At 35.9% G+C, this 24,435-nt stretch overlaps 1 protein-coding gene across 3 annotated transcripts in view; it reads right to left on the bottom strand.

The window, feature by feature from the left end:
- The window catches only part of NMD3 (NMD3 ribosome export adaptor), a 29,875-nt gene extending 5,676 nt beyond the window's left edge, over positions 1-24,199 (bottom strand). For 2 of the 3 annotated variants that reach the window (XM_030932091.1, XM_010366725.2), the window contains exons 1-13: positions 24,095-24,199; positions 23,484-23,539; positions 20,519-20,653; positions 18,273-18,369; positions 13,967-14,047; positions 12,570-12,698; positions 12,188-12,278; positions 9,225-9,303; positions 8,608-8,704; positions 6,293-6,410; positions 4,815-4,960; positions 1,044-1,156; positions 169-241 (exon numbers count right to left, since the gene is read on the bottom strand). In XM_030932091.1, the coding sequence (XP_030787951.1) occupies positions 169-241; positions 1,044-1,156; positions 4,815-4,960; positions 6,293-6,410; positions 8,608-8,704; positions 9,225-9,303; positions 12,188-12,278; positions 12,570-12,698; positions 13,967-14,047; positions 18,273-18,369; positions 20,519-20,653; positions 23,484-23,527 (1,203 nt within the window). In that variant the 5' untranslated portion in view covers positions 23,528-23,539; positions 24,095-24,199. The remainder of the gene's footprint in view (positions 1-168; positions 242-1,043; positions 1,157-4,814; positions 4,961-6,292; positions 6,411-8,607; positions 8,705-9,224; positions 9,304-12,187; positions 12,279-12,569; positions 12,699-13,966; positions 14,048-18,272; positions 18,370-20,518; positions 20,654-23,483; positions 23,540-24,094) is intronic. The other variant, XM_010366726.2, reaches the window with a different exon arrangement.
- Between the last annotated feature and the right edge of the window lie 236 nt (positions 24,200-24,435).

Below are 24,435 nucleotides of genomic sequence, written 5' to 3'. Positions count from 1 at the left end.
TTTAAGGAAAAAGAAAAAAAAAAAGACTTTTGCTATTATACCTTATCTGCAGTTTCAGAAATCTCTAAATTGACTTGTTATTTTCAAAAGTGTGAACTCCTACCTACCCCTAAGAGTTACATTCATCCTCTTTAACACAGGAAAAAAGGGAAAAATCTAAAGCCTTACCACATCTGGAACTCTATCTGAGTTCATTTTGTTGACATGCTCATCATTTAAGTTACAATTGGCCAAATCAAACCTGAAATGTAAACAATGAAAAACTTAGTGACCATTTACCCTTTGTGTGTAACTTTTTATTTTATGGATATCACCTAAAACTTCCTAAAAATCAAACATTTAATATGCTTCCCACTTTAAAAGTTCTGTCATTTATTACACAATGAACATGCTTCTGTAGATGCTGGTAAAGATAATAAGGAACTCTGAATTTCATTTATAATCAATTATTGTCCACCTTGCCATACATCTGTAAAAGCAAAACAGACTTACATATCAGTCCAACTTTAGAACTCAATTAGATGCTTCCTTCTAGTTTATTTTAAACAAAACAAAACAAAATCTCATTCTCTAGTAAAAGAAACTGAAATCCTAAAAGCAAAAGTAATATTTGAGGGTTTAATCAGACACTCACTGATAAGCTCTGATTCAGAAATAATTGATGTATGCCTTTACAAGCCTTTGTATAAATAGTTGACATATCTTAAAAGTGAGTTACCTCATCAGTAGCAAATGCACAATAAAAAACGACCCAATCTGCAAAAGCGGCTCTAAATATGGATATAACCACATAACTTCAAGGTTCAATTAACAAAATCTTAGAACAAATTACTCTTTAAGATTATAACCAAAATGGAGTAGCTACGGGCTTCTGTCCAACCCACAGTTTAATTTAGTTATCAACAATAAAATGAGTTATAAGGTTCCTAAGAACCCTTTGATCTTTTTAGAGTAAGTAATGTTAGTATTTTAGGTGGTTTTGCTGGTTCCCAAAGGAAATTTGCAATCCCACTTGGTAGTTTAAAATATGAAATAATACAAACCCTAACACCAGGTCTCCGGGATTTAGAAGATGTCCCAAATGAGTACGACAAAAATACTGTTTATCTGTATTCATTTCAGATGTCTTCTGTATCCAGACTTCCCCGAGGGTATGCTTAAGAGGAAAGAAAATGTACTCTTCAATAATCTAAACATAACTCTAAAAGCATCTCAGAGAAAAGTTAAATACAATATTGATTTTTGGTTTTCTAATTTTTAAAGACAGAAATTTTTTTTTTATTTTTGACATGTGAAACACTGTCAAAATTAACAAATTACTGACTCATGAGTACAGAAAGACACACAAGCAATTCATAAAAATAAATCATTGACTTTTTCTAAGATTTTATTCAAGACTTTTATAAAACATTAACAATTTCCCTGAAAATATATATATGTAGAATTTTGAAAAGAAATGTTTTCACAGGAAGATGGGCCAATATAGGCAGAGTGAACAAAGTAAGTGAAAAGGTAGGGGAATCTTAAAGCAAGAAAGTATTCCAAGCAAACTCTTTCCTGACACAAGGGTTCAGACAAGACAGCCTAGAAATCCTAGTAGTAAACCACTAGAGAAGCCAAATCTTTATCAAATTAGTTTTTAAAGTATCTACTAGTGTAGAGTACAATCATTCATATATATATATACAAATACATATCACAGAAACAACATCCCAATTTTTAAACTAGAAAACTATCAATTCCCTTTCCAACATGCCAACACCTTTAACAACAAAGACAGACCAACTAAAGTGAGATCAAGTAACAGTTATAAATAAAATTAAGGAATCTCAAAATAAAGTTATGAAAAGAATCATTACTTCTTATTGCAGTTGGTCAAAGAAAAATAAATGAAAAAAAGAAAAGAAAAGAAATAGAGTGGAAGGAGAAACTGAAATAAAAGACAAGTCTCAAACTTAAGAACTGCAAAAGAAAAGTCAATTAACAGGGAAACTAAATTTTATTTAACAGGACTTACTTTCTAAATATTAGACTTCCTCTACTTGTAAGAAATTTATTAACCTCTTCTGTCTTTTAAAAACCAAGAAAATATAACATCTGGTTTTCTGTCTGCCTGAGGGGAAGTGGTACTCTACATTTATTATAAATGAAAAGTTTGCCCTTAAGTGTATTATCTTAATTTTTAAATAAAATGTAGAAAGTCATCTGTCTTCAATTTCCATTGATTTTTCCCAAATTATCACAAGTTATTTTTGTCTCAAGAAGCATTATTAGCGCGTGCGCACATATACACATACACACACACACACACACACACACACACACACGCGCGCGCGCGTACCCTGGGAGTCTCTAGATACTATTTCACAGTAAAAGAAGCCAGACTTTCATCTTTGAAGAAACATTTGATTTCAGATATGGGTTAGAAACCATACATGTGATTTTGGAACACCTGAATGCTGTGTTGTGCCAGAAATCAAGGATGCTTTCAAAGATTAGGAAAGTTATGTCAAAACAACAATAGGAACCATTCTGAAGGGGCTCCCATTGAAAAAATTTGGGGCAATATGAGGATTTTTAAAAAAGGAAAGTCCAGGCACTCATGTTCATGCCTATAAGGGAGGCAGGAGGATTGTTCGAGATCAGCCTGAAAAAACAGTGAGACTGACTCTACAAAAAATTAAAAAATAGAAATTAGACAGGTATGACAGCATGCTGAGGTGTGAGGTGGTAGGATCAATGGAGCACACAAGCTCAAGGTCCCAATGACCTATGATCATACCATTGAACTCCAGCTCTGAGAGACAGAGTGAGACCTTGTGTCTTTTTAAAAAAAAAAAAAAAAAAAAAAAAGGAAAAGACTAAGGGAGAGGAGGGGAGAAGAAAACAAAAGAAAATACAGTAAATATATAATATTTATACTTCATGAGATCATAGTGATAATCACAGAGACACCACCTGTACGTGTAAGCTAATTTTCACCACTGGAAATGACTCCTAGATCAACTCTTTACTCTAAAAATATTTACTAAAAGAATTAATAATTTATACATAGGCCAGAGGAGGTGGCTCATGCCTGTAATCCTAACACTTTGGGAGGCCAAGGCAGGAGGATTGCTTGAGCTCAGGAGTTCAGCCTGAGTAACATGGAGACCCCATCTCTACAAAGAAATAAAAAAATTAGCTGGGCATGGTGGCAAACACTTGTGGTCTCAGCTACTTAGGAGGCTGAGGCAGGAGGATCACTTGAGCCCAGGAATTTGAAGCTACATTGAGTTATGAAGCCACACTGCACTCCAGCCCAAACAACATGACAAGATCATGTCTAAAATTAATTAATTAATTAAAAGAATGCATGCAGATGAGCATTTCAGGAATGCTACATAGCCCCTAGTTAATAATGAAAAGCTCTTCTTTAAGAATGACAGCTAATAAATGTAGAATAGAAATAGAAAATGCACCACTTTGTAACCCTAAATAAAATAATTAATTTGTGGGCAAGAATTACCAACAGATGCTAAAGCCAGAAAAAAAAAAAGATAACAGGAACTCAATACTTGCATATTATTATAGTATGAAAGCCACAGATTGCTTGCTGGTCAAAACCAAAAAAAATCCTAACATTACAATGGAGGAATCTATCGCTGCTATGTTAACAAGTGAAACAGTCAGACATTACTTGTCTCTTTTACATGCATCACCTCTGAACTGTTCTGGCAAGAAAAATTTAACCTAAACGTAACCAAACCTTTAGATCAACTTTCCAGTTTAGAGGAAACACAAGGAATTAAGAGGCAAGTTAAATGGCATCATGAGGAAAAAAGATAGATTTAGAAGGTGGAGTATTCTACAAGATAAATGCATTAGTTGTCTAAGGAAGCTGGTATCATAACCAATAAAAGAAAAAAGAAGGGGCCTATTATTAAATAAAAAGACTAAAAAGGTATAATATTCCCATTTAATATGTGATCTCCAATTGAATACCTGTTTGAACAAGGCATAAAAGACACTTTTGGGACAAATGAAGAAATCTGAATATAGTAATCCCCCTTTATCCACAGTTTCCCTTTCAAAGGTTTCACCTGCCCACAGTTAATCGCTATCCAAAAATAGGTTGGTAGAGTAGAATTAGACAACTCTGAGAAAGAGACTACATTCACACAACTTTTATTACAGTATATTGTTATAATGGTCTATTTTATTATTAATCATCGTTAATCTCTTACTGTGCCTAATTTATAAATTAAACTTTATCATAGGTATGTTTGTATAGGAAAAAACAATATACATAGAGTTTGGTACTATTGTGGTTTCAAAAACCCACTGGGATTCTTGGAATGTATCCCCTTGGATAAGAGCAGAATACTGTGTAGACTATATGTTTTATAGATATGGTAACAATATTTTCATTATGTAGAAAAATATTCCTGTGTCTGAGAGATGTACACTGAAGTATTTAGTATTTGGTGATGACCTTTTAAAAGTCAAGATAACCACTACAAAAATAAAGGTCCTCCGCTATAAAAATAAAGCAAAGAAATGCCTCTTTTTTATATAATGGAGTAAACATTTAAAAGATTTTCCTACACAAAAGAGAATAAATTAACATTCTAAGTCTAATAATTTCCACAATGACCACATATTAAAAAGACAAAAAAAAAAAAAAAAAAAAAAAAGAAGAACTTTTGTCCTAATGTGGTGCTAAGTTTGGATTCCATACTGTGGAATCACCAACAAATTTTTATTTTAAAGAGGGACTGAAACAATAATAACTGAGGAAAAAAAAATTCACTGGCAGGTAGGATGTAGCTTACCTTTTTTGATATCATTCCAGCACCTGCAGCACGTTTTATATCTCGGACTATGCTGCATTCCATCACAATAAACTCCTCTAGCTGTTTGGGATGACATAAACTATTGAAAGGGTGACTCCAGAAAGTACTCCCATCAATATCTGCAACTAAAAATAAGGATAGAACACAAAAACATAAGAAAAACTATATACTTCAGAGTCATCAAATGTATTAACTAAGAAGAAACTGGTAGATACCAACTGGGAAGTGGCAAGTCAACAGAACTAGTGTCAACTCACTCCTTAGGGTCATCAATTACTCCTATAAACCAACCACAAACTTCTCAAAGCACAAGAAAAATATATCAGATGCCAAACATATCTTAAATAGTTACTATAACCAGAATGCCACAGGGCTAAGTGCCTTTTAAATAAGATCAGATTCAATCAGTGGTATAGTTGTTTCATGTGCTGGCACTTTATTTTAGAAACATATCTGTCATCTTAGCTGCTTAGTTTACGGGAAATACAGCCTAGTTCTACCAGATAGGTAAAGAATGTCCATCCCAACACTGCAAACAGATCTTTAACTTATGAATCCTAACTGATAAAGATAATGAATGACTTTCCAGAAAAATATCAAAATAAACTCACTTTTTGCATAAAGGAAACTTGTATTACAGAAAATACCTGAAAAAGATCAAGTAGAAGATACATCCAAATACTAAGATAACTACTAAAATGTGGTCTTAAAAAATAATTTACTCTATAGAGAATGTTAAAAAATGATCTACAGTAATAACAAAATCAGCTAAAATTCATATTCAAATTAAATGTTCCAATGGGCCACAAAAAGCCAAATGTTCCAAAATTTAAAAACTGCTAGGCACCAAATTTTGGCAATGGACTAAATAGTCCCAAAAATTAAATAAGGTAAGTAAGTCAATTTCAGGCTGGAAGGTAGTGGCTCACGCTTGTAACCCCAGCACCTTGGGAGGCCAAGATGGGGAGATTACAAGGTCAGGATTCGAGACCAGCCTGGCCAACACAGTGAAATCCCGTGTCTACTAAAAATACAGTAATTAGCTGGGCGTGGTGGTGGACGCCTGTAATCCCAGCTACTTGGGAAGCTGCAGCAGGAGAATTGCTTGAACCTGGGAGGCAGAGGTTGCAGTGAGCCAAAATTGCGCCACTGCACACTAGCCTGGGCGATAGAGCTAGACTCCATCTCAAAAAAAAAAAAGTCAATTTCAGTAAAAATCAATGGAATAAACCAGTAAATATGTAAAAGTTAATAGAATTGTTTCTTCAAATAAAAAATACAGGAGTAACTAATCAAAGTCTTGTATTTCCACAGTGTTTTGTATTAAACAATAGCACAAATTTTAACTAACGTTTCAAAACAATATTAGCAAGAATGCCTGAAAAATTAACAACACGAATTATTATTGTTCGTCATACAGAACAAAACTGTCAAGGCAAATCATTTCCAGAATTTACCTTGTAGGGTGTTTGGATCAATGAGGTGAATGGCACTGGTTACTCGAATACACACACAAATCTGGTTCATATTTCCCAGGCTTTGTGCCAGTTTTGGAGACAGACAGACAACATTATCCTAGGCATAAGAACTAACATTTAGAATGAGGCATATCCTAAATAACAGCTCAATAAACACCCAATCCAACTGCACTTGATCAACCAAAACGTTATTTTCAATTTATCAATCAACAAAGAGACTAAAGAAAAGAATCAGACCTTAATTATGACAGGCATTTTGTGTTAATAAAAATGCTTTTAAAAAAATCCTGGCTGAGCATGGTGGCTCGCTCCTATAATTCCAGCAATATGGAAGGACAAGATGGGAGAATCCCTTGAGCCCAGGAGTTCAAGTCTAACCTGGACAACTATGGAGACCCTGTCTTCACATATATATATTTTTTAATTAGTCAAACATGGTGATGCATGCCTGTGGGCCTAGCTACTTGGGAGGCTGAGGTGGAATGACAGCCTGGGCCCAGGAGGGCGAGGCTTCAGTGAGTTGAGGTGGTGCCACTGCACTCTAGCCTAGGTGACAACAAAACTGCGTCCAAAAAAAAAAAAAAACTCCAAGGCCTATTCACCAAGCTATTATTATTTCCATTTTACTGCAGTGTAAATGCCTCATCACTCTACATGTTAATACAGTGTACATTCTAAACAGAGTACTATAAACATCAGGAGGAGAGTGATTCTATAAATCCACCTGTGACTTCTTTCAATCTCCATTAAAAATAAACTTCAAAGGAACATATTTCTCTTACATGGCTACATGTGCCAATATACAAGCAAAGATTTAAGCCCAAAAAAGTCAGGTATTCATTTATATTGGGAGACATGAAGCAGCAACGTATCTGTTTTTAAACTGAATTAAAATACAAAAAAGATCTGAGTTATATTTTAAGGTGTATCTATTCACAATCATAACAGTGATTAGTCCAGTCCTTGTTTTTTAATACATGAGTTTCCAAAGATAAACAAATCTACTTTTTTACATAGTGTAAGACATACGTTAATTTTTACATGTGTAAAACTCAGTTACACAAGGCCTAAATATGCCCTCACACCTAAATTCACATTGCTCAAGCTTTGTATTAGGGAAACATTCACTGTTTTAAACCAGAGGTTGGCAAAATGCCACCCTCAGGACAAATCTGACCCAGTATCTTTTTGTAAATAAAGTTTTACCGGAACACAGCCCTGACATTCCTTTACATATTACCCATGCTACTTTTATACAACAATAGCAAAGCTGAGTAACTGCAAAAGAGATTATACGGCCTGAAAGTTAAAAAAATTTACCATCTGGCTCTTTACAAAGAAAGTTTGCTGACCCTATTGTAAGCTATCATTTAATCCCTAGTACATACTATAAAACAGCAACAGCAGCTTTAAAGCTTTAGAGGCACAGACCTGGGTGCAAATCCTAGCTTCATCATTTTGTGATGAAGCTAGGATTTTGTTAGACAACTTTGGGCAAGTTGGCTAACCTCTTCAAACTTCAATTTCCTCATCTTCAAAATGATATGGCTTACCTCAGTTATTATGAGATGAGAATGAGGTGAAAGACACTAAAGTATCTACGTTAACTTTATGCAGAATGGTCATAATAAATAATGGCAGTTATCATTATTGGTGGTTTAATAATGACATATAAATTCTTACATGGCAGAGATCTATAGTTATACAATCCTCAGTACACAGCCTTCTATACAATAGATGCTCAACAACTATTTATTGAATTGTAATTCATATATTTTTGAAGCAGAGTTTTATCTTAGTACAATAAAATGAAATAATCTACATTTTAAATGTTTTATTCAGCTGTTTTAAAATCATAAAAATGATTCTATGATCTCATTTTCACATTATCCCAATATTCTTTAATTTCTGGCCAAAATTTTGTTTGTATATGTTCCACAAAGTGGCTCACTAATAATGATTTTAATGTCATTTCTTTTATTCAATTTCACTGAGCTATCACATAGGCTCACAGGATCACAAATTTTAAACAATATGGATTTTATCAACTGTAACCAGGTCTTTTCATTTTAATACACCAAAATAAAAGGCATGTCAATTCATAATTATAAGCATGATTTTTTAAAAAACATGTATCTTTTAACATGGCTGAATATGTTACAAATCACTTAAGGAATTTATTCTAAATTTTTAACCAACCCTAGACGAAAACCAGGAGCTACAAATTACATATAAGCCAATTAATTACTTGTACTCTTTTACAGATATGGATTAAATGAAAAAAAAAAAAGTACCTTGCATATTGGAACAATTTCCACAGAAAAAGTGCTTTTGTAATTGTATGTGTTATTATGGATATCTTGAGAGATCAGTCTTTGTGATGCTTTGTATCTATTAAGAAAAAAGTTAGTGGTAATATAAAGACAAAGGTCATTAACTTGTACAGACTCAGGAATATCAATTTTCATTAAATCAAACCATCATCGTCCAAAGTCTAAAATGGCTTCCTGACGCCTCCTCTGGTAAAACCTAGTGTCCTCCACTTGCATTTCAAAACCTTCACCAATCTGACTAAGCCCTACCTTTTCTACCAAACCTCTAGAACACGCTGTTGGCTCAGACCAATCTACTTTCTATATAGCATTATTAAAAGTCACACTAATGCCCACTGCAAGTCTGTTCACACTAATAGTACCTTTCAATATAAACTCCAGCTATGAAAATTTCCTGATCTTTGGAGCACAAGTCCTACCTCCTCTATGAGTGTGTGGTTAACGCAATATATGCTTCCTGATTGTATAAGTATCTCTACTACAATTTTAAAGAGAAGTTGTCTGAGCCTGAAGAATATATGTGATCCACATCCATTCCTGGGTCCTTAGACTTAGTCACAGTCAGGTCCTGAACATACCTACAGGGAACTGTACACTGAAGAAATTCGACCATCTTCTGAGCATGTTGTTTTGAGGAATAATAAAAATCCAGACCATCTTAAAAAAAAAAAAAAGCCATATGAAAATAATTATGCAAAATAGAATTCTCCTCTACTAACATGACTATATTATACATTATATCTGTTTTAAACAAAATCAAATTATTAGAAAACTTTATTGTAGTCACAACAGATTAGAGATATCACTTAAGACTTCTTTGGCAAAAAGACAGACAAAATAAATCAGCAAATGAAAATAAAACTCATAATTTTAATTCTAGAAAAAATAAAACTCAAGGCCAAGGGGGACAGAAAAACAAAGAACAAAGAAAGTTTATGAACAGCCAGGCACCGTGGCTCATGCCTGTAATCCCAGCACTTTGGGAGGCTGAGCCAGTCGGATCATGAGGTCAGGAGATCAAAACCATCCTGGTGAAACCCCGTCTCTACTAGAAATACAAAAAATTAGCCAGACGTGGTGGCACGTGGCCGTAATCCCAGCTACTCGGGAGGCCGAGGCAGGAGAATCGCTTGAACCCAATTGGCAGAGGTTGCCGTGAGCCCAGATTGCACCACTGCACTCCAGCCTGGGTGACAGAGCAAGACTTCTTCTCAAAAAAAAAGAAAATTATTTTATGTAATAAATGGATTAATATACCAAGAAGGTAACAGGAAACTATCTGAGATACAGAAAACAAAAACTATTAGAAAAAGAAAAAAAAATTAACACATATTAACACATACAATCATTGTGAAGGACTAGAATGGGACTCTCTCAAAACCAAAATGATAAAATTGACAAAAAACAGTAACAATTCACAGAACTTGAATAACCAACTATCAAGGTCAAGTTAACTGAGATTACAGAATACAGTTCTAAGAAAGAATACATATTTTTTCAAACATTCATAAAATATTCATTTAAAAAACATGAATTAAGATTTTAAACAGAAAAACAATTTCAATAAATACTAAACAGTAGAAATTACTAAAGACAACATTATCTCATCACAAAGCAGTAGCACTAGGAATCATCAAGAAAGGAATAGCCAAAGGCAAAACTACCTAGCTGAGAAATATTAAACATATTCTTGCAAATAACTCAACTAAATATAATTACCAAAACAGCCAATACTAAAACTACCCAGAATAGCCAAAACAATTTTGAAGAAAATGAACATTACATATTTAACATCAAAACTCACTAACTTTAGTAAGTATTCAAGACAGCATGGTACTAATATAAGGATGGATACAGAGATCAATGGGAGTAGACTTGAGATTCTAGAAATAAACCATTACATTTACAGTCACTAGATCTTTGACAGAAGACCCAAGGCATTCACTGAGGAAAAGACAGAGTTTTCACTGGGATGAAGAATATCCACACAGAAAAACATGAGTTTAGACACTTATCTCACACTCTGCACAAAAATTAACTCAAACAAGACCTAAATATATAAGACCTAAAACTATTAAAACATTTGAAAGAAACTACAGGGGAAAATCTTTGTGACCTTGATTAGACAGTTTTTAAGCATAACCCCAAAATCACAATTAAAAGAAAAAACTTGATAAACTGGACTTCATCAAAATTTAAAACTTTTGCAATTCAAACGACACCATTAAGAATACCCGGCGTGAATTTTCTCCTACACACTAGGAGAAAATATGTGCATACCATATATGCAGTAAGAGACTTGTATCCAGAATATGCTCAACATCGTTAGTCATTAGCAAAATGGAAATTAAAACCACAATGAGATACCACTTCATACCACCCTCTAGAATGTCTATAAACAAAAATATAGTAACAAGTGTTGAGGAGGATATGGAGAAATATTGCTGGCAGGAATGTAAAATGGTACAGCCACTCTGAAGCAGTTTGGCAGCTTCTTTATATTAAACATAAATTTACCATATGACTTGGTAATTCCACACCTATGTACCCAAAAGAATGAAACAGCTGAGGTCAAATAAAATACACAATGGGCAGTGGAAAAAGGTAGCTATAAGTACCAGCTACAGACCCATTATGGTACTCAGAAGAAAATTTATGACCTTAAATATATTTATTAGAAATTAAAAATAAACTAAGCTTTCAATTAATTAAAACAAAACAGAACTAAAGAGAGTTGAAGGGATTAGTGTTAAAAAACAAAATTGAGAAAAAGATTGTTTAAAATAAAACTAAAAATAGTTTTTTGAAAAAACATAATAGATAAAAGTTGCAAGTCTAAGGTGAGCTGAGTAGAAAAAGAGAAAAGATAAACATTAGGAACAACAGAGAGGACATAACTACAGTTACAGATGAGATTTATTACATTTGTTCAATTTTATACCAAGAATCTAAAAAGCTAGATGAAATGTTTTTTCTTGGAAAACGGTATTAAAATTGACTCAAAGGGTAGAATACCCGAGAGGTGAATATCATAAAAGAAACTGAAAAGACATCCCCTAAGAGATATCAAATAGGATGGCTTAATGGGCAAGTTCTTAAAAAATTTCAAGAGGTTAATTAAACAGTAGGTAGAAAGAAGGCAAGCTTTCTAACTCTTTCCAGTGTCACTCACATAACTGAGAGCAAGACTGGACAGAAGTATGTATGCATATATATCAAAGAGAAACCTCAAGAAATATTATACTTAGGTATGAAACACAAAAAGATAATTATGTTTGACATTAGGAGAAAATTAAAAATTCAGTTTCTCAGTTGCTCTAGCCACATTTCAAGTACTCAGCAGCCACACATGGCTAGTGACTATACCATACTGGACAACAATGCAGATAAAGAACTAAGTTTTTTTTTTTTTTCTTTTTTTTCTAACAGAAAGTTCTTTTGGACAGTACTAATCCAGATATTATCAGTAAAAATAAGATTACTTAGGTATGTTGAAATAAAAATCCGACATCATTTCAAATGCTTCTGAGTTTTAACTCACCATGAATCTCTTTGATACGAAGTGTATTCTGATGCATTCCATATTTCAGAATTAACTGCTCCAGATAATAGAAAGTTTTTTTGTGCAAAGTCTAAAATATAAATTATTTGATCAATAAATGCCCCACAAAAAGCCATTTATAAGTATAGGACATACATACCATCTACAGATACAGCACACTGATTTTTCAAACAATAACAATCTTTAAAGATTATCTAAAATGTAATAATGATCTATTTCCAAAGGTGAATGCTCAGGGAACCAGACTATCCCTGGTACCCACAGGATGTAGAAAGAAGGGAAAGAGGTTTTACTAGCTATCTTATAATTGACAAAGATGAAATACAAGATGTAGGACTCACTCATCATCTTCTCTCATTACCTTTTGCCTCACTTGAATCACAGCCTTCCAGAAATCCTTAGCTTCTACTCTATGGCAATCTCCACACATTTGAGACTGAACAACATAATCCACCACAAACACTTGTTGAAGGATAGCACCATTCATCACCTGATAAAGAAAACAATCACACTCCTTCACTCTTTTGGTTTTGTTTAATAACGAGTATTTTCTTTAAGAGAAGAACCTTTAATATTTAATTTAAAACTTTTTCCACTAATGCTTTTTTTTCCCATTAATCAATCAAATGTCCTCAAATTTAAAGTCATAAAAACCAGTTATACTATTTCAAGAATGGTATACAGATTTAATTCCTATGATTTGTTAGATCAGCATTTCAAATTTTTCTTTAGCTGAAGTGGTTGTGAGAATATTCTGTGTATATTTTACATATATATATATACACACACACACACACATTTTTTTGAGACAGGGTCTCACTCTGCCTGTTGCCCAGCCTGGCATGATCTTGGTTCACTGCAACTTCCGCCTCCTGGGCTCAAGTGATTCTCCACCTCAGCCTCCTGAGTAGCACACGCCACCATGCCTGGTTGACTTTTGTATTTTTAGTAGAGATGGGGTCTCGAACTCCTGGGCTCAAGTGATCTCCCTACCTTGGCCTCCCAAAGTGCTGGGATCACAGGTGTGAGCCACCATGCCCAGCCTATACATGTTTATATAGAAAAATCATCCTTAGAAGAAAAAAATAAGGAAAACTTACCAAAAAAAAAAAAAAGAAAATTCCTTAATTTAATGGTTCCCAAACATAGCTGATGAGAAATCACATGGGAAGTTTTTTAAATACAGATGGAACATTCCAAATCCAAAAACCCAAAATCTGAAATTTCAGCTTCAAAATCTGAAACTTCTTCAGTTTTTAATTGACATTCAAAGAAAATGTGCACTGGAACATTCTGTATTTGAATTAGGGATGCTCCACCAGTAAGTACAATGCAAAATTCCAAAATGCAAAAAATCCAAAATCTGAAACACTTATTGTCCCAAGCATTTCAGATAAGGGATAATCAACCTACATACAGATTCCCAGGCCTCACATACAGAGAATTTTTGCTTCAGTTATGATGAGTCATTACAATGTTAGCCAAGTTTGAGAATCAGTACCTTAGCCCATGTTTTCACTTCAGTCCTTTTCCTAATGAAAATAACTCTGGAAAAGATCAGTAAGTCTGCTAATCAGAAGCAATGACTACTCTTACTTGTGATCTAATTATCTGTACAGATGCTCAAAAGAAAACAAACAGCTAAAATTGAGTGTGCTCTTTTACTTTTAAGCTGTTCAAGCCATAAAATAACTTATCACGAGGTCATTTTCACTACCTGTACTTTTAACCATGCTGAGAAAATTATGTACCGCTTACCTCTTTCTGAATAGTCAATTTAACTTTAAGTCTCTTAGAATGAGGCTCAGTCCAAACAAAGCCTGCATCTACAAGCCGTACCTTTAATAAGACATAAACAAAAAGAAACTTAAGTTCTCACCTGAGGAGAAAAAAAAAGGCGAAAGAACAAATCATCAATAAACAGATTTCATAAGATGCTTAAGGAATCTGTGATCAGCATCACTACACACCATCACCACAAAAAAGGTTAATCATCAGTTATGTAACAATAACAGCAAATCAAAGGACAACCCAATGACTATATTAATGCAACTGATATAATTTAAGCAAAACTTAAAAGTATTTGCATAGGAAAAAAGTTCTTTTCCCTAAAAAAAAAAAAAAAAAAAAAAAAAAAAAAAAAAAAAAAAGAGCACACTGTGCTTTAAAAGGAAATTACATTTTCCAGAAGAAAGCAAAGACCTGGTGACCTCATTATTTATTAGTAACTTCATGAACAAAAGTTTCCACTTGGATTATTCTCTCTATATTCTGTGACTTTTTTTTTTTTTTAAAGAATTGACATTCATTAGAGAAGTTTCATGCACTGAATACTAAATCCACAACTATAACTCATTACTAAATGTGCAGCATCTGCATAGCCCCAAAACAGTTTGCTATATGTGAAGATCTGAATATAACTCAAGAATGGTCAGAATGGGTGTTTGGGGAGAAGGGGTAGGTGGGAGAAGAAGAATAGGGGCTGCGGTAATCATTTGGGCAGAGATTGTAGATGATCTGAACTGAGAGGCACTGGAAATAACAAAAGCAGATTCAAGGGTTAGTTAGGAGATAAAAATCTGTTAGGTTTATCTGCACAGTACATGTGACGTAGAAAAAAAATGTGTAAGATTTAATGGTAACTGGATATGGGAAAGAGAAAGAGAACAGACTCTAGAATGATGCTCAAGTATCTGCTTAGATAACTAGGAGGGAGGGAGGGAGGGAGGGAGGGAGGGAGGGAGAGAGAGAGAGAGAGAGAGAGAGAGAGAGAGATCAGCCAGATGTGGTGAGGGTGAGCCAGAGGGAGAGGGAGGGAGAGGGAGGGAGAGGGAGAGGGAGGGGGAGGGGGAGGGGGAGGGGGAGGGGGGAGGGGGAGAGGGAGGGGGAGGGGGAGGGGGGAGGGGGACAGGGAGGGGGAGAGGGAGAGGGAGGGGGAGAGGGAGAGGGAGAGGGAGAGGGAGAGGGAGAGGGGGAGGGAGAGAGAGATCAGCCAGATGTGGTGCATGTTTGTAGTACCAACTACTTGGGAGGCTGAGGCAGAAGTATCACCTGAGCCCAGGAGTTTGAGGCTGCAGTGAGCTATGACAGCACCACTGCACTCTAGCCTGAGCAATAAAGCAAGACCTTATCTCCAAAAAATAAAATAAGAAGACATGTGTCCCTTCTCAAACCTCCCCTTCAACCACTGCCCCATTTCTTTGTTTTCCTTTACAGCAAATCTCAAAAGAATTGTCTATCTTCCTTCTCCAATTTTCATTTCTATTTAAATGACATCTTTACCACCACCTAAACAGAAATTGCCCATGTTATTAAGGTCGTCCACATTACTAAATCTACAGAACTCATGACTTGACTCATCAACTGCAAATCACATAGCTACTCACTCCTTTCTTAAAACACTTCCCTTTCCTCCCAGGACATCACACTCACCTAATTTTCCTCCTACCTCCCTAGCAGCTCCTTTCAATCTCCTTTGCTGATTCCTCCATTACCTGGTTATTTCTTCCTCATTACCCATTAAAGGAATGATTCCAGGATTCAGTCCTCCAGTTTGTTTCCTTCTCTATGTAAACTCCTGAAGTAATCTAATCCGATTCATGACCTTAAATACACCATCTATATCCTAAATTCATTATCTCTAGACTGGACCACTCACTGGCTTATTTATCAACCTACCTACTCAGTATTTCTACTTAAGTGTCTAGTAGACATCTAAATACCAGTTACAGATGGAACTCTGATCTCCCCTACCCAGTGACTTGGCTGCTCAGGTCACGAACAGTGGAAGGCATCCTTAACACATCCAGCTACATCAGTAAATGTTATTACCTTAAAAATAGATCCAAAATCTGTCCACTTGTGACCACCTCCATTGCTGATCCAAAACCATTTCTCATGATTATTACAATCACTTACACCTTTACCTCCTTACATTCATTCTAAAAAGAGTAGCCAGATGAATACTAGTAAGTCATGTCATCTCACTACTCTGCCCTTCACCCTCCATACTCCTTACACTCAGAATAAGAAACAGCCTCTATAAGGGCCTACAAGGTCAGACATACTGTGGCCTTCCATGACTTTTCTGACTCTATTCCCAACTACTTTTCCCCTCACCACTCCGTTCTATTCACACAAGTATGTGCTTGCTTTTGGTCTCTACATTTGTTTTCTTTAACCCTAATACTCTTCTTCCAGATTTCTGCACAGCTTCCTTCCTTACCATCTTTAATGTTTACTCAAATGTCACCTTATCAGTGAGACCTCCCCTAAACACCCTTACTTTAATTTCAACTCTTCCATGCACAGTTCTTATCCTCTTCCTAGCTCCTTTCTCCACAGACTATACCTTTTAATATACCATGTAATATATCTACCTATTTTGATCACTGCATAGTAACATGCTGCTCCACACTGGTGGGTTAGTGTGCAATTAGAATATAAGCTTCCTAAGACAGGGATTGTCTTACTCACTTATTCACATATCCCCAGCACCAAAAGCAGTTTGGCACAGAGCTGGTACTTAATAAACATCTGATGAATTAATTAATGAACTGTTAAGACTCACTAGACACTTGACAAAAACCCCAAGTATAAGCAAAAAACCAAGATACACAAAAAACTGACTTCATAAAAAAACAGAGACAAATGAGGGAACAGAAGGAAACAAACAAAAAAAGTCCTATTATCAAAATCTTCAAAACTTAAAACAAAATGCATCAAGAACATGAAAGACTCTCGAACTTAAAAACATTACTACTGGAAAAAAAATCATTAGAAAGATTGGAAGATAAAGTAAAAATCACCAAGAACACAGGGTAGTGAAAAAAAACTAAAAAGGTGTTTTAAAATACGAAGGGAAAAAGACAAAGTTTTATGCCAGGAGGGCCAACAAGTGACCATCAGAAATTTGTGGGGTTGGCGGGGACCTAGTACGAAACTAAAGGCAGAAAATTTCAAAAAACTATTACATGAAATTTTATTAGAGCTTAAAGGAGAATCAGAAAAGTCTTCAATCTGAAAGAGTCAATTTTTTTTTTGATGCTATTTTCAATTTTATTCTTGCTTTTAAAAGAAGGTATTTCTCTCCATTTATGTATCTAGCTATTTATTTATTTATTTTTTATTTTATTATACTTTAAGTTCTAGGATACATGTGCACAACATGCAGGTTTGTTACATATGTATACACGTACCATGTTGGTGTGCTGCACCTATTAACTCGTCAATTTTAAAAACATGGTAGAAGTGAGTTATAAAGCTTAAAATAAAGAAAACTCAAAGTGTCAATCACTTTCAATTTTATATCAGGAAATAAACTGTATTTTAAACAAACTCTGTTTGTTTGTTGAATACATTTATGCACTGACTTTCAGTAACAGCCACAAGTATTTTCTTTCCAGAGCAATAACGACAATAAAAAGAAACTACATAACATAGCTCTTATATTATAATCTCAATTATGTTCAGTGATGGTTTTACATAAAAATTTCCGTTACAAATTATACATGAGATTCTCAATAAATAACACATAAAAAAATTAAATTCTGTAAGTCTTTTTAAAGCAAAAAGATATTTTTACTTTTCATAAAAAGAATATATATAACTTTAAAAATTGTTTGTAGTGGGGTGCTACTGGTAACAATAGTTAACATTTAATAGTTACTTTCGAGGCTGGAATGGTGGCTCATGCCCGTAATCCCTGCACTTTGGGAGGCCAAGGAGGGTGGATCATGAAGTCAGGAGTTCGAGATCAGTCTGGCCAACATAGCGAAATCCTGTCTCTACTAAAAACACAAAAAATTAGCCAGGTGTGGTGGTGTGCGCCTGTAATCCCAGCTACTCGGGAGGCTGAGGTAGGAGAATCGTGTGAACCCGGGAGTTGGAGGCTGCAGTGAGCAGAGATCACGCCATTGCACTCTAGCCCAGGCAACAGTGTGAGACCCCATCTTAAAAAAAAAAAAAAAGTTACTTTTGAAAAACCTACTCACAAGAATTTTCTGAAAATGAGACCTTCAATGAAAACATACCTATAAATACTGATTTTAGTTGTTTAACTTACCTTACTCAGAGGGGCTTTGATTTTTTTCAAGCATAAAGCAAGAAGTTCCCTGGATTCTAAAGCACACTGTATCCAAGTTCCTGGTGGCTGAAAATACCTAAAAGAGAAGATAACATACTGAAATCCAACATCTCTCAGAAAACACAGAAATTTCCATTTGAATATACAGATATAACCCAAATTATTAACCAGCCATAATAAAACCCAAGGATGATATGAAGCACATAACTCAAAAATACTTTAATGGTTCCAAAACTTTCAACTAGACTAGTAGCTTCAACTAAAAAGGTAAAATTCTGACTGAGAAAGCCAATCTGAAGTAACCTACTAAAGTGATCTTATTACTTCAATCACCAAATCACCACTAAAATGTTTAGAGTCTCTTGAAGTTATGCTCTGAAAAACAGGTGAGAATTATCTCAAAATGGCATTAAAATGGTTTATTATATACTTCTAAAATGCCTGAGAACTGCTTATTTTTCACAAAAAAAAGGTACGTTAGTACCTCACAACACTATGAATCGCAATAGTTCAGTCTATTCATCTACATTTCAAGTCCTTTTCAAATTTCAAATTGTAAAACAATGTTTAAAATCTTAAGTAAAACCTTACTAAAACAAAACTTAAATCTCTCACACATGTGCTTTAAGGTTTTTAGTCCCGCCTATCCAGGACTTAGCACAATGTCAGACACATCTTATAGTAGGTATTCAATAAATGCTTGTTAAATATAAAATACTTCCAAACATATTACGTGAATGCCTTTTTGCCATACTTGTTAAATAACCGAGAGTTTTGATTTTCACTTTTCAAGGTTCAATCAAAAACATTACACAGGTCCCCCTTTGTTTATAAGTACATAATTATTTATTTATTTATTTATTTATTGGGTATTTTTTCTTTTTTCTTTTTTTTTTTTTTGAGACAGAGTCTCACTCCGTCCCCCAGGTTGGAGTGCAGTGTACGATCTCAGCTCACTGTAACCTCTGCCTCTTGGGTTCGAGCGATTCTCCTACCTCAGCCTCCTGAGTAACTAGAATTACATGCATGCCCCACCATGCCCAGCTAATTTTTGTATTTTAGTAGAGACAGGGTTTCACCATGTTGGCCAGTCTGGTCTCGAACTCCTGACCTCAAGTGATCCACCCACCTCAGCCTCCTCAAGTGCTTGGATTACAGGCGTGAGCCACCATGCCTGGCCTATGAGTATACTTTTAGAGTTAGAAAAGGCTTCACATATCACCTAATAAAACCCTTCATTCTGATGAGGAAATTGAGGCCCAGAGATGATAAATGGCCAAGAGTTTCAAACAGCTAGTTTGTGAGGAAGCCAAGACAAACTAAGTCTGTTTAGTTCTTTATCAGTACTTTTCTAACTCCACCAGGCTTTTAATAGCAAATAGTTATAACAGATTAACCCTCACACGTGCTAAGTTTGTGTATTGTAAACTCCCTGAAAAAGTACACAAAGTTTCATGTGTTTGTTCATATACATATGTAAATATTTGGGAGGAGAGATACAGTTTTCAAATTCTCAAAGGAGTCCATGAACCACCCCTCTAGACATACACACTCAAAAAGTTAGGGTCTTACCCCATTTTGGAAATCACAGGCATATACTTTTATACTCATTAGGCAGTTATGTTTTTCTCAATGGCCTAATAGATATAAGCTGTTTATCACAACAAAGAAAATCAAGAGGAATGAAACATTAACTTTCAGAAGTCTTCTGCCTTCAAATACAATCTTTACTTCAGACCATTCCAGATATGATTTACTGAGCTTCTTTTCCATCAACAATAGTTATTTTAATTACACATGAAGTTATAAGAGTTTTTAAAATATATTACTAAATTACTACAAACATAACGTGCTTTTTATCACACACGGCTTCTAATAACTAAAGAAAAAAAAACCTTATAACAACAAGAATATGTCCTCAATAATCTGCTCTCACCCTTACAAACATCAACTCCCATCTATTAATTGTATATATCAAATCTATTAGATCCTTTAACAGAAGGACAGAGTCAAATACCTTTACACTATCTTTACCAGATTAGAAGGACACACAAAGTACACTATAAAATTGCAACTTCTAAAATTTTTGGCGAAACCAAGAGAAAATTTAAACCTTAACTGCATGCACTTTACTCCATATACCTTCGTGTAATCTCAGCGTATCTCCGTGGTTCTCTAAATGTAAATTCCAACTTTAAAAAGAGCAAAATTGTACTGCAACGTACCTTTGACATTGTTTGCAGAATGAAATCGAGACTTGTTTTGGAATACCTTGGCTGATGTCCACTTTACTTCGCAAACAGGCCACACAAATATTGGCAGGATTTGGACTTATCGGAACACCACACTCACAGCACAAGCTTTAATAAATAAAGGATACATTTTTCAAATTAGATTTTTAAAATACACAAATTTTTTTTTTTAGATGCCAAACAAACAAAAGTCTTCAAGTTAGGCCATAGTATCTTTGCCCTTTTTTAAAAAAATGACGGAAACAAGGCAACCTGGGCCAGTCACAGCGGTTCATGCCTGTAATTCCAGCACTTTGGGAGGCTGAGGCAGGCCGATAACCTGAGATAAAGAGTTCGAGACCAGCCTGGCCAACATGGTGAAACCCCACCTCTACTAAAAATAGAAAAATCAGCCAGGCATGGCGGCACATGACGGTAATCCCAGCTACTTGGGAGGCTGAGGCACGAGAATCGTTTAAACCCAGCAGGCAGAAGTTGCAGTGAGCCACATCACGCCACAGCACTCCAGCCTGGGTGACAGACCAAGAAACAAAGTCTTAAAAAAAAGAAACAAAGCAATCTTCAAAGATGCAGTAGATAAAGAATAACCCCGTAATACAGGGGCAAAAACACCAAAAATGGCTATAATTCTAAAAATCCTCAATACAAGGCCGATGTCCTAAAGCTTCTAGAGAATCAGTACTGTCCAACAGAACTTCATGCCATGACAGAAATGTTTTATTCTGGTCTGTACAACAAGATAGCCACTAGCCACATGTGGCAAACTGGGCCATGAAAAGTGACTAGTACAACTGAGAAAATCAATGTACTTTTTTTTTTAAATTCAAATCTACATTTAAATAGCCAGTGTGGGTCTAAACAAGTCTTTTTTTATTAAAAGCAAATGAAACTATATTGTCACATTAAAACAAACGGAGGTATATTGATGAAGAATACAAATCTTGCACTAATTTTAATTTTAAATACTTAAATACAATAAAAAAATGTTAACGTGCTCTTTACCACACCCAACCAACACTATCCATAAAGGTAATATTTATTAACAATTTGTAGATATCCTTCCAAACATTTTCTATGCAGACACAAACATTCACATTAACTTTTATAAATAAACAGATAAACTTCCTAACCGCAAGTGTAGCAACAAACTTGGGAAAAATTTGAGAAGCACTGTTATTCATTATCCCTTATTGAAAATTGGAAAACCAAGTAAGAATCAATTAACAAGGCAATAGTGTGTCAATGGCAAAAACCAAAAAGAAAATCCTGTATCAAGAATATGTAAGATCAGTTTGTCTCTTTTTAATTCAACCACCTCATTTCTAAACACTAAGCCTTTAAAAATGTATTTATTCAGGGTATACAGGTGAAAAGTATGGTGTCACTACATTAAAAGACTACAGCTGTCTACTTATCTCTAATGAACATTTCTTCAAGTATATCTCTGGACTACACCAATAGAAACTAATATCTAAATCATTTCTAACAGAATTAGACACCAACATACTCCAAAGGCAATTTAAAAAAAAACCATAAGGACTCCTAAAATATAAACATTTACGCAAAGCAGAATTTTTTTTTTTTTAACAGGATGGGAAGTCTATCAACATCTAGAGACTCAGTACAAATGACGAACTATCATAATTCGAGATGTACTTGGGGCAGAAAAAGTCTGAGAACCCCTAATGTAGAACAACATTGTCCAAAATAAAAGTTCTATAATTTTCCATGTCCAATGGTAGCCACCAGCCACATGTGGCAACACGGCTAGTACAAACGAGCAATCAAGTATTTAATTTTATTCCATTTAAATTAATTTAGGAAACTTCCAACTTAAACTGCTTGGGGCTTATGTTGACAGAGTAGAGCCAGTGGTGCCACCTGGAAAGCAAGCAGTTCCTGACAGAGCTTACCAGGCTCCTTCAGAAGTGCTAGTTGTCCGGCATAGAAAAAGTATAATGGTCAAACAACCCATTCCAACAAAGGGTTTTGTGAAGGAATCTGAACCCTTCCACAAGTGTCTGTTAAAAGCTACTGACAGAACAAGGAAGATCAGTACTATGCTGAGCTCCAAAGACATTTTCAGATGGCTTATCCAAACCCAGAGATAACTGAGTGACAAGGGAAGAGTTAAAGCATCACAGGGAAGGGGGCCAAAGTTCCTGCTTTCACTAACCACTGAATTCCAAGCTAGTTTCTCCATAGTTAGTGTTTTCCTGTGAGATTAGGATCATCTTAGAAGGACTGCAATGTTTACAGGGTAGTTGTGGTAAGAAGCCAATTTATTTTAGATTTAGCTAATTGGTCTGTGCTGAACGATTCCAGGATTATCGTTTATAAGTCTCTGTAGTCATCTCTTTGAAGAGCACTGTATCATTAAACCTATTTATCAGAAAAAAAAAAAAAAAGTTAACTTGAACTTAAATGCAAGAAATTAAAAATTGATAATTAAGTTTTAAGATGTTCAAAATTTAAAAATTATGATATTATAATCTCCAATAAAAAACAGCAAGTTATTCCCAGCTACTCGGGAGGCTGAAGCAGGGAATTGCTTGAACTCGGGAGGCGGAGGTTGCAAAGAGCCGAGATCACACTACTGCACTCCAGCCTGGGCAACAGAGCGAGATTCTGTCTCAAACAAAAAAAGTAAGGAAATGTAAATAAAAAGTAAATTTAAATAGCCACACGTGGCTAATGGCTCCATATTGGACAGTGCCGATATAAAACAATGTATGGAAAATATTTTAACCCTCTTAGAGAGTGTATTTACTAGAATAAGCTTTATAATCAGAAACGAGTTCGATTTTCTACAGAAATAAGACTTTTATTTTTTCCCATTTATGACAATAGAAGCTCCTTCCCACCCACCCATAGTGAGTTTCCAGGGTTCACAGAAGATTTTCACATGCAAGGGGGAAAGAAGAAGTGTCGCACTCACATGTGTCCAGGGCTGCGGTCGGTGGATTCCGTCATGTACTCCATCGTTCTGTATGCCTTAAATTGAAAAAATAAAATAAAATGAGAATGTTGGGATTTAAATCACACTGTCTGGTCTCCTCTTTTTACGTCTTCCTCCAGTCTCTCTGAATAATTAACATATTCACGTAAGTTCCAAAAAGCAGGAAAGAAGGAAAGCCAACTCCACTGGGTAAGTTCGGAAGAAAGAACTTTAAGATGAAGACCAAGGGATTACTGAGTTTCCCAACTGCAAGACCCTCGGTCCACCCAGCTCTGCCGCTGACCTCCATCTCACCTGGGCTCCAACCCTGGACGACCCAGGGCGAGGTCAGCTCGGGACTGCGGACGCCCAGACCCTCCTGCTCTCCACCAACCCGCCGCGCCTCAGACATACGCCGCAGGAGTCCCCGGATGAAGTCCCTGCGCCCGTGGGTCACCCACGCCGACCCCCAACCCTGGGGCGCGACCACATACGGGTTCTGGGCACGCGGCGCTCACGCGGACTGAGCACGACCCGAGCCCAGGGAGCCCGCCCCACCCCCTACTCAGGGGCCCGCGCCGACGGCCCGGGTCTCGGACCCCGGAACCTACTTCGCGCCGCCGGACCAGCACCGGATTTGCTGAAAACCTGCAACAAAATAGATCCCGGCCGTCCTGTCACCTGCCACCCCGTTTGTCTCCGCCACAGAGAGGATCTCGCGAGAGAAATGCTCGAAATCCCGCGGCCTGAGTGACGTGTGGAAAGGGGCGGGCGGAGGCGGGGAAAGGGGCGGCACAGACGGGCAGAAGGGTGAGGGGAGCTGCTGGGAGGCTGAGAAAGCGCGCGGAGGGAAGGGCCAGGGGCTCCTTCGCCTTCAGCGACTGCTTTTCAGTTATCGTCTGGATTTTCCCAGGCCGGAGTTCACTCCAAACCAACCTCGCCGGTATATTAG

The sequence above is a fragment of the Rhinopithecus roxellana genome, chromosome 1 (genome assembly GCF_007565055.1).
Source record: "Rhinopithecus roxellana isolate Shanxi Qingling chromosome 1, ASM756505v1, whole genome shotgun sequence".
Classification (NCBI taxonomy): domain Eukaryota; kingdom Metazoa; phylum Chordata; class Mammalia; order Primates; family Cercopithecidae; genus Rhinopithecus; species Rhinopithecus roxellana.
Note: the sequence above shows the minus strand (reverse complement) of the source record. Positions and strands in the feature narration are given on the sequence as shown.